Source organism: Scophthalmus maximus, chromosome 15 (assembly GCF_022379125.1).
Source record: "Scophthalmus maximus strain ysfricsl-2021 chromosome 15, ASM2237912v1, whole genome shotgun sequence".
Classification (NCBI taxonomy): Eukaryota; Metazoa; Chordata; class Actinopteri; order Pleuronectiformes; family Scophthalmidae; genus Scophthalmus; species Scophthalmus maximus.
The window spans coordinates 3,739,647-3,749,543 of record NC_061529.1 but is presented as its reverse complement, the minus strand read 5'-3'; the positions used below and the strand labels follow the sequence as shown (position 1 = coordinate 3,749,543).

The 9,897-nt window shown below is 46.3% G+C and overlaps 1 protein-coding gene across 2 annotated transcripts; it reads right to left on the bottom strand.

The window, feature by feature from the left end:
- Positions 1 to 166: 166 nt before the first annotated feature.
- On the bottom strand, positions 167 to 9,561 carry psen1 (presenilin 1). Of its 2 annotated transcripts, none has more exons than XM_035610657.2 (11): positions 9,407 to 9,561; positions 7,507 to 7,597; positions 5,625 to 5,959; positions 5,219 to 5,360; positions 4,491 to 4,558; positions 4,120 to 4,340; positions 3,882 to 3,980; positions 3,366 to 3,452; positions 3,076 to 3,252; positions 2,486 to 2,604; positions 167 to 2,305 (listed from the first exon to the last, which is right to left on the bottom strand). In XM_035610657.2, the coding sequence occupies exons 2-11, from the start codon at positions 7,543 to 7,545 to the stop codon at positions 2,150 to 2,152; spliced, it is 1,443 nt and encodes a 480-aa protein (XP_035466550.1). In that variant the 5' UTR covers positions 7,546 to 7,597; positions 9,407 to 9,561; the 3' UTR covers positions 167 to 2,149. The 2 variants fall into 2 exon arrangements, with proteins under 2 accessions (XP_035466550.1, XP_035466551.1); XM_035610658.2 differs by having other exon boundaries at positions 9,416 to 9,533.
- Between the last annotated feature and the right edge of the window lie 336 nt (positions 9,562 to 9,897).

Here is a 9,897-nt window from a genome sequence, read left to right as displayed (position 1 = left end):
AGCACAGTGAGTTACTACTTGTCACGAAAGCTGCAGCCAAAGACCGAACCGAACTATGATTTCACAGATTACCACTGTAAGTGCCATAATGTGGGCGGGAAAAAAAATAAACATTACGAGACTTGACAATCTGCGTGTTCGACAAATAAACAGCCACGAGGGGCAATTTTCAGTTTCATCGGTTTATTTAAAAAAAGACAAAAGAAAGAGGAACAAAATCTGAATTGAAGAACCTTGCATAACACATATGCATGTGGAGGACAGAAAAAAGAAAGAAAAAAAAAGGCAGTCACCCGACATATTTGCCCCCCCCGCAAACAGAAGGGGAAGAAACGAAACAGTCTCAGAACAAATATTATTGTTTTGTTCCGTCTCGGTGTCTTTTACTCTGCAAAGCAGGAAACTCGGAGAGCAGCCTCAGTCTTTATCTCAGGTTGTTGGGTTCACACACGTCTCAATGTTTCTTACTTTGATTTAACCTTTGAGTTTTTTGAACTTGATTAAAAATAATCAATTAGGCTCACGATGATTGGAATATTTTTTCCAAAAAATGTAACTAAATCTACAACTCCCTTATTGACCGACATTTTCCCTCGACACCTGAACTTTATTTCTTATTTCGTCACATTTTCCCAGATTTTCCTGATCTTCATAGGAGCCCTGATCCCCCCCCCCCCCCCCCCCCCCCACCCCATGTTTGGAAAAGTACAAAGTGTCTCTTCTGCATATTTTGAAAAAACACACAATAATATCCGTGTGTAGACGAAATAAGTTTACGTATTGGATGTAGCATAGTTCAAGACAGCACCAGGCGAGCGTCGCGGCGGCCGCTGAAGCCTCAAGGTTCAGAGTTTGTGACCTGGCGACAACAGGTAACAATCCCTGGACATTATTATTACAAAAACAAAAAGAAAAAAAGAAAAACATATTACATCTCAGTCAGGGTCGAGTATGAAAAGCACATTTCTGTCCCACAACAACAACAACGACGACTACGACGACTCAATCGCCCTCGAGCAAGGCACTGAACCTCCGACTGCTCCAGCAGAACCGCTCAGTGGCCGGCGGTAGACACGGCAGGCGAGTCTCAGGTGTGAGTGTGTGAGTGTGTGTGTGTGAACGTTACTACCTCTGCAGGCGGTGGATTCAAAATGTGATTCAAGGTCAATTCAAGGTGAGAGAACACGGCGTCACAAAAACACACTCAAATTCTTGATATACACTTTTTTTTTCTTTTACCACTTGTACCACATGTCGAAGATTCTCGTGTTCAAAAACATCCAGTTCAGTGCAAATCTTTCTGGGTGTGAAGTTGCTCCGGAATCAGAGCTTTGTTTTTATTTGATATGTGTGTGTGTGTGTGTGTGTGTGTGTGACTTAAGTGGGTAAAAAGAAAAAAGAGAGAGGGTCTTAACCATTCTTTACAGCGGTGAGGAAAAGCACGCTCTGGTGTCTGACAGCTCGTTACACAATCAAACGACACGATCACCAATCAATTCTATTATCACTATCAACGCTGAGTGTCCGTTTTGTTTTCGATGAAGCTCGGGGACAATGGATTTGTGAAGGGAAGGATGTTTGATTCGAGTCTTTGAGGGGGAAGCATCAATCAGACCGTCTCCCTGTGCTCAACAGCTACCAGCCAAGGTGTCCATGGGCAAGGCACCGACTGTTGGAGACTGGGGTTGTTGGCGGATATGTGTGTGTGTGTGTGTGTGTGTGTGTGTGTGTGTGTGTGTGTGTGTGTGTGTGTGTGTGTGTGTGTGGATGTGACAGCTGGAGCGATGCTGAAAAATGAAGTTCTCGAGAAGCTTCCCTGGATAAATAAAAGGTAAAATATTCTTGGACTGGTGATCGACAGACTATTCGAAGGCCGAGGTCCCGACGTCGAGCCACAAACGTCACTTCTTGGTTTTAAAACGCAAAAAATAAAAGATCTAAGAACGGCTGTTGTGGGGGAAATACCCTCCCGTTAAAGCCGGAAAGAAAAAAGGCAGAACAAAAACAACTTCTGTGTCCCGCCATTGTGAGTTCTTCCCTGCGTCATCATCCTTTGTTCCTCGGCTGCGAAGGGGAACGACGCTCTCGTGTTGTTGGCCTGAGTGCGTCGTGTAGGTGTGAGGGGCTAACCAGGGCGGCGGCGGTCCTGCTAAATGTAGAACTGGTGTAGCGCCAGCTTGTCCATGAAGGGCCGCACCAGGTTGTCGGTGGCGAAGTAGAACACGAGGCCGAAGAAGATGGAGATGGGCAGAGCGGGCAGCGCCTTCTTGAAGATGGCGAGGAGGAGCAGGGTCAGACACAGGCCCTGCGGAGACGAGACGGAACCAAACGACACAATGAGCGCTTGTGTACCAAAACAAAAAATAAACGGTCCCCGCTGTGCAATCAAGCGGTTTCACATAACGTGGGGTTAGAAGATATTGCGCCGAGGTTTGTGGGCGAGTCGGGGCCCCGACACCTAAAATAAGCGGCTGCGGTTACTCACGATGAGGATGGCCACGAAGCAGGCGAGCGTGGTGTTCCAGTCGCCGCTGGCCGCGGCTGAGGCCTTTCCCACCAGCATGCTGTAGAAGATGAAGTCTCCCAGGCCGAGCTTGACGCCCCCTGAGGAACGACACCACAGTCGTCAGGGTGGAGTTAATTCAAAACACAAAACACTTTCTGCCCCCACGCCCTCCAACACCCCTATAGAAAATCCTTTTTCCTCGACTGTAATTACTGTACAAGCGAGAGCTTCGGCCCCGTATTTACCGGAGCTTTAGGTTAGAAAGAAGCGCGGGCCCCTTGAATGGTGCAGACGTGAAACCTAGCAATTGCCATGACTAGTCGTTTCCTAATCTGCTCTGGCTAAAAACAGTCGCACATAAAAAACATTCCTGAAATCCTTCATGTGTTTGGAGGAGAAGGGAAGTGAAAGATGGTGATTGCACGCTGAGGCGGAGAAGACCGGGGGCCGGACAATCTGAGAATTCATGAGTTGGAATTACAGAGGTCGGCTTCACGTCGAGCCCAAGTTCAGATTACACGACTTTCGGAGAAATCGTAAAAAAAAAACGCTCCGCCGTCGGCACTCACTCTCCTCGTCGTCGTCGTCATCGACGGGGGGGCGGTCAGACGGCAGCTGCTGGATCTCGCGCCGGGTGTCTTCGGTGGTCTGGAGCGTTCCCAGCTGGTGCTCCTGCTGGTTGACCCAGGAGGGGGTGAAGCCGCCGTCGTCCTGCAACATACCGGAGGGGGCGGGAGACGCCACAGCTGCGGACGAGCGATATCAGTCAGACTCAACAACGGGCAACAGAAACAAAACCATCCGGCCACGGGTCGGAACCCTGGCTGAATAATAAACACTCTGACAGCATCGCTCTCACCCTCTTGAGGCTCCTGCTGTGGCACTTCTGTCGAGTTCCTCTTCGGCCTGTCGGTGTCGGCCATGTTGACGAGCCACACCATCGTAGCTGGGGAAGAAGAACAAAAGCAGATAAATGTTTTGTCTATATTTTAATTATTAAAGTCACGCTCCACTCAAAAAAGTGTTTTTCTTCTGTTTCTGTCCTCTAACATGTCTGACATTGACTACAGGGACTTGTATCTGGTGTTTTCCCATTCCGCTCCTGCAGGAGGAGATTTCTGTGTCACTTCTCTGCAACTTGGAATTCAAACGAATCCTGGGCAGAGCTGGATTTGGTGCGTCACAGATTTAGAAAAGCAATCTAAACTTGTTGGGGGGGTAAACAATGTTAAACAAAATATTAGGCATAGCTGATTATTTTTATATACATTAAAGCGTGACTGGAGGAGGTCTTTAAGTGTTTCATTGCCCCCTTCTCTGTTTTGTCAAAACAAGAAGTAAATAGAGTTGGATCTGTGGTCGGCGTCTGTCTTACAGGAATAGATGAGCGCTGGGAAGATGGGCTCGTTCCTCTCCTGGGCCGTCTCCACCAGGATCCTCAGAGGCCCTTTGGGACAGAGCACCGCTAACAGGTCTGTGAGAGAAGAGGAGATTTTAAGTTTTAAAAGGAAGCAGATGACTGAATGTGGGGTGCACAAAAACATCTTCAAACGGGTCGAGTGAAGACATGTTGCTCCCACGAAAAGCTCACGCAAAGGTCAAGGAGGATTTACCATAGACAGAGATGACGGCTAATATGAGCCAGGCGGTCCACTCTGGCAGGTACTTGATGAAAACCAGGGCCATGAGGGCGCTGATCATGATGAGGTAGGCCTGCTGAAGCCTCAGAGGTCCCTTCCAGTGGATGCACATCATGCCCACCACGCCGAAGTTCCAGATCATGATCGCCAGGGTGAAGTAGTCTATGGCCACGTTGTAGGTTTTGAAAACCTCCCTGTTGGGACAAAGCAGAGACGGGGTTGGAGACGCCTGTTGAAAGACTCCTTGTAAAAAAAGAATTGAGAGAACGTGAGAGTGAGGATCTGTGAGAAGTTTGGAACAGGAGAGATCAGACGTTTGGGGGGGGGGGGGGGGCGTGGCTTACTTGAGGTAGATGTAGGAGAAGAAGAAGAGCAGGAGAAGAGAGGAGAGGAAGAGCCAGCCTTGGATCACCTGCGAAATGAAAAAGATCACAGACATGAGATTTAATGTACGGCACCGTTTCAACTTGCAAAAAAATATTGTGTTAGTAGTGTTTGTTTTAAACTACCAAGACTACCAGGTGGGGTGGGGTTTACCACAGACAAAACAGTTAGCAACACAGAGTTTGGACCAGGGGGAAAAATCCATTGTCCTATTGTGCTCAGCCGCGCCTGTCCGGTTCTCCGGGTGTGTGGATTTCACCATTTGTTTTAAACCCCAGCACGTTTCTTTACACTTAGATTTTAACATGAACTAACTGTAACTAAGGAATATTTCTTTTCTTGGGTCTGACGAGGAGGTGGAGTGTTTTATGACGTTTCGCCTTCACTGCTGGGAATCGTGACTCAGAAAGAACCAGTGAGGAAATGAACCATCAGCGTTTCAACACTTCTCAGTTAGGCATTCTGCAACTCCCAAGAATTGTGGACACCAGGCGTAAACGTAGCAGCAGTTAGGGGAACTTGAATAGATTTGTAACCAATAGTCAAAAAGTCTGCTAGGAATGAGTCAAAAAGTCTGCTAGGAAAAGTGTATTTTAAACAAACCAAAAAAGATTGTATTATTAATCTCAGGTCTGCAGTGACACGTGACGTGCAGTGTGATGATGTGGCGAGTCTTTCCCGTCCGTACCCTGTAGCAGCGGTACTTATACAACAGCACCAGCACCAGCGTCATGACGATGATGACGGTGATCATGATGGTGGCGTTCAGGATGGAGTTCAGGGCCCTCTGCCCCACCGTGTCCGTGTCCTCGGGGAACGGCGTGTAGATCCTGAGGTGCGACAAATACGTGGAGACGTCACAAACAGCAGAGGACGGAACATGTATCATAAACAGACTGATGAAAAGACACATTATTTAACTCATGGTACCATAACATGTAATTACAGTTATGGCAGGAAAGATAAAAGTTTATGTTGCATCGACGCCACCTAGTGACACGACGGTTGTATTACAGCAGATTGGGGCTGACAGTCTGGAACAAGCCCGTGTTAAAAAACACACAATCCGCCACCACAACAACAACAACACTCACAGTCTCTGGCCGTCGTTCTGCGTGTAGAAGCTGACGGACTTGATGGTTGCCACGACGACCACCATGCAGAGGGTGACGGGGACGAACAGCATGATGACGTGCTTGGCCCCGTATTTCAGGGTCAGTTCCTCATCCTCGTCCTCGTCGGTTTCCACCACGTGCGGCGGTCGAGCGGTGGGCGGCTGCCCGTTCTGCTCCGGCCCGCTGCCGTTGCCGCCGACTCCTCCATCTCCTCCTCCTTCGGCTCCAGAACTTCCCCTGGACCGGGCTCGGATCACCGCGGCCTCCTGTGGCTGCTGGGCGGGTTCAGGGGCCGCGCCGGAGACCTGCTGTTCCTGCAGGTATTGGAGAACAATCACATTATTTTGTGTTTGGGAATTTCTATAGTGGCAGCTTCAAGAGTGCATCTCTGTTATTACATAAACACAAACAAAACATGGTATATAGACGGACACATGATTATGATATTAAAAGAACACGGTAAGTAGATCAAGCAAAGCTAAAATGAACACAAAGATCACGCCTGTTGATCAAATTGAGGTGTGGTCCAACTCAGCCACACCTGGAGATAAACTATGAAAACATCCTGACGGTCTATGACAAACAGTAAGATACAGATATAATAAAGTAACTTGTTCCAACATTGTGAACATGATTCAGTCTTAATTCATGTGTCAACCTTGTTCTTTTACCTCCCTTTCAGTCAATGCTCTTGAAGAGTAGCCAGAAAAACATATAACAAAAAAAGGAGAAGTAAGCGATTTTGGAGAAAGTTTCTCTCTTTGTTGCTGTTGTGATTCCACAGCTCTGGCCGGGGCCGCGAACCCAGATTTCTTTTCCGGCGCACACACAAAAGCAAAAGCTAATGGATTTTTATGAAACGTGTATGGCTTTAGACATGCTGTAAAAAAACATCATGTTCGCATTTCAGAGCTGAACTGGCACATTTACACTCCCTACACAGATTATCCTCCAAGGACAACAACGCTGAGCTCGCTCCCTCCCTCCCCGAGGATCTGTTCTGTCAGGAAAAAGAGATAAAAAAGAGAAAATTCAAGAAGACTTATGTGAACTAGAACCGCCAGGCTGTTAGGCGAGTCGAGACAAGCGGCAGGCGGCCGGGCCAGACGTGAAGCGATCTCATCGGGAGGCGTCACCAGAGAGAGACTGATGATCTGAATAGTGAAAGCTGCTTTTTTTTTTTTTTTTTTTTTTAAACAGGCCGCCGTTCAAAAAGATGACCTCACCATGCGGAGCGCCGCATTGTTGCTCAGTCCTGGGAATACAGCCAAGATTAGTAAGGGGGTCAGAAGAAGCGATACAGACCCAACTTTATTGAATCGGTGTGAGTCGACCATCTGTTGACAGCAGTGATACTGGAACTATTCCCTTATAGACACACTGACGTGACCTATTGACCATAACGTGACATTCGGGACAGAAATGTAGCCCCTCCCCCCTGACAAATAAAAGAAATACCGTTGTGCTGAGACGCAGGATTGTGCTGACCGTGACAGTGAAGGGAAACTTTGACCCTTTGGATACACTCGGGAGGCCACACCTTTATTCACAGTGAGAGCGAAGACGGCACACTCACATTCATGATCCTTGTGTTACTACTTTGGTCTAACATCTCCCCTTCCTTGTCAGAACTTATCAAATAAAAACAAAAGTAACGCGACTCCTCCGCAGTGTGCGGCGTCACCGACCAGCGATCAGACAGGCGGCTCCTCTCATCGCCGACTTCACACTGAAACACTTTGTTTTTTAGGGAACTAAAAAAAAAGTGTTGGCTAATCATTCATTAGCGAATACGTCGACATTGCAGACGCCGGCGTTGAGCACACTCTGCGACACCTTTCTCTCTTTTGTTCACACTCACCATATTGCTTTCGACATCCATTTCAATATTGTTCACCATCGTTGCCTCGGCGCACGCTCGTCCTCACATGCAGGCCAGAATTCTTTTGGCCCTGGTGAAAGGGAGGAGGAGAAGACAATATTCAGCTTGTGGCGGTGACAAGGGGGCGACGAATCGAGTCGAGCGTGTAAACACCAACACTGCGTCATGTGTTTACAGATTGTCAAAACCACGGGAGGCAAATGTAAGATCTTAAATTGGCTTGACAGCGATATTAAAAAACACACACACAGGGCTTTTTTATTCTGGAGTTTTTCCATAGTTGAAGATGTAGTGTTGTAACAGGAAATTGCACTGGTGGTAGATGTAAAAAAAAAATGTATTTGCAGATTGATGCGTTAAAGGTTAAATTCACAGTCGGGTTTAATTCCCAGTGATCAGCTGATACTGAAAAACAAATAAGAGTGTCTTTACCAATGTTCATTCAAAGAGCTACAGGTCACAACAATCACTCCTCCCGTCCACACTGGTCTTAAATCCACGACTACGAAATCCACGGTCCTCATTTTGTTCATAGATGCATTTTAAAGCTGACAAGAGCCGGTTTCATCAGTCCTGAATTATGTGAACGGAGTGTGTATCTTCCAACATCCCCTTCTTAGTATGAACCTCCCGTCTTTGTGTTCTGCTCGGCCGAGCTGCCGTGGAGACACGAGAGACACTGAGGGTGAACTCTCCCTGCGCTCCGTTACACCTCGGAACCACCGAGTCGGAAAGATCGCAACTGGAAGCGTGGAACGACCCCCCGAGTCGAAAATCCCCACCCTGACTTCCGGGTTTGGATATCCCGAGTTATAATGGGAAGCAGGATCGGTTCTAAACATGCAGTCAAGACATTTGATAGGAACCAACTGATTAAAATCCACATTTTTCTCTGTACGGGTTTTTGTTCTCCGGTCACAGTTTCTCTGGGAATAATCTAAATGATAAAAACCTAATTCCTCAAAAGTAATATAAAGCAAATTACATAAAATAATATTATGATTATTAACACTGAATAGAATGTGTATGTGGGTGGATTATGATTTGATGTTACGTAAATCTGAAAATTATTTACTTCCCATCATTTGTGAAATATAAGTTTTCACTCTTTCGGCCTCAAACAGTTTGATATCTGACATTTGACCAAACGTCCACTTACTCACCGTTTTATTCATAAAAGGTCAAAAGGGCCAGAAAAGGTTTAGGGCCCACTGGTGTAATCATTATGATTTAATGCAGCATTTAATGAAGTGATGTGATGTGATTTTAGGTCAAAGATCCATCTGAAATGCTGCTAGTGACTACAACTATCATACAACAGAAGTGTAGAACAGTGAAATATTTGTACCTTTGAAATATACATTCCACCGCAGCATGATGTTGAGTATTACTGATTTATTATATTACCCACCATTTATAAGACACATCAGCACCTATGCTCGTTAATTACAGTTATAAAGTTTCACGTTAGACATCATCCTGTGCGCACTGGTTTAATAAACACATCAAAAATATGTTTTTATTTTTTTTTATTTAACATCACCAGTCAACTACAGCGGAGATGTGACGTTCACGTTACTGATTTAACCGTCAGAGAAATCAGATCCAATCACTAACTGTTGACGAAACGCAGTTTGAATAGGAGTTGTTGCTATATATATATATATATATATGACATTATTATTTAAAAAGTGAAGCTAACCGTTTAAATGTAAATTGTTTGACTACGAGGTGAGTCGCTACAATAGCTAGTTAGCCAATAATGTCATAACGGCAGCGGCCGCGCTGCGGCGGCTAACGCGACACAACCTGCCGTAGCTAGCAAAGACACAAGATAAAGAAACACCCGCGCAGCCCGCAGAGAAACACCGATACTTACTCAACGCACTCAGTAAATCGATTCCCTCGATGTGAGTTTCGAAGTCGGTTTAAAACCCGGGCGCTCTCCTCCCTTCTTTGTTGTTCCTGTCTTCACACCGAACATCCGGCCGCTGCTGTGAACTCGCGCTAACTACTTCCTGCTTGTCCCGTCGCACAGACGAAGACGCGTTCAGGACCCGCGCGTTGTCTGAGGTTCTTTTTATTTTTTGGTGTGTTGTTTATTTCTTTAACGTTAAAATAAATAAAAACAACTGGTCGGCGACTACAGCCCCCTACTGTGATTCTGAGCAGGGAATTCCCTCCACCACGTGTAGAACCCCCCCCCCCCCCCCGAAATGTTGGCATAAGGACCGCAAATGCACCACAAAAATTGAAACTAATTTTGACATAAACATAAACAAATGGAGTCTATTAATTCTACAGACTTTCACTAATGAACTACTTCTTCTTCTTCTTCCTTTTTTTTTTTACTGGCGGGCTGCAAACCAG

Coding starts and splice junctions, on each gene's coding strand:
- psen1 (XM_035610657.2), bottom strand. CDS start 7,545: ATGGTGAACAATATTGAAATGGATGTCGAAAGCAATATG. Junction 3,981..4,119: donor AGCCGTCATCTCTGTCTATG/GTAAATCCTCCT, acceptor CTTCTCTCACAG/ACCTGTTAGCGGTGCTCTGT. Junction 3,453..3,881: donor CCCAGCGCTCATCTATTCCT/GTAAGACAGACG, acceptor CTTCTTCCCCAG/CTACGATGGTGTGGCTCGTC.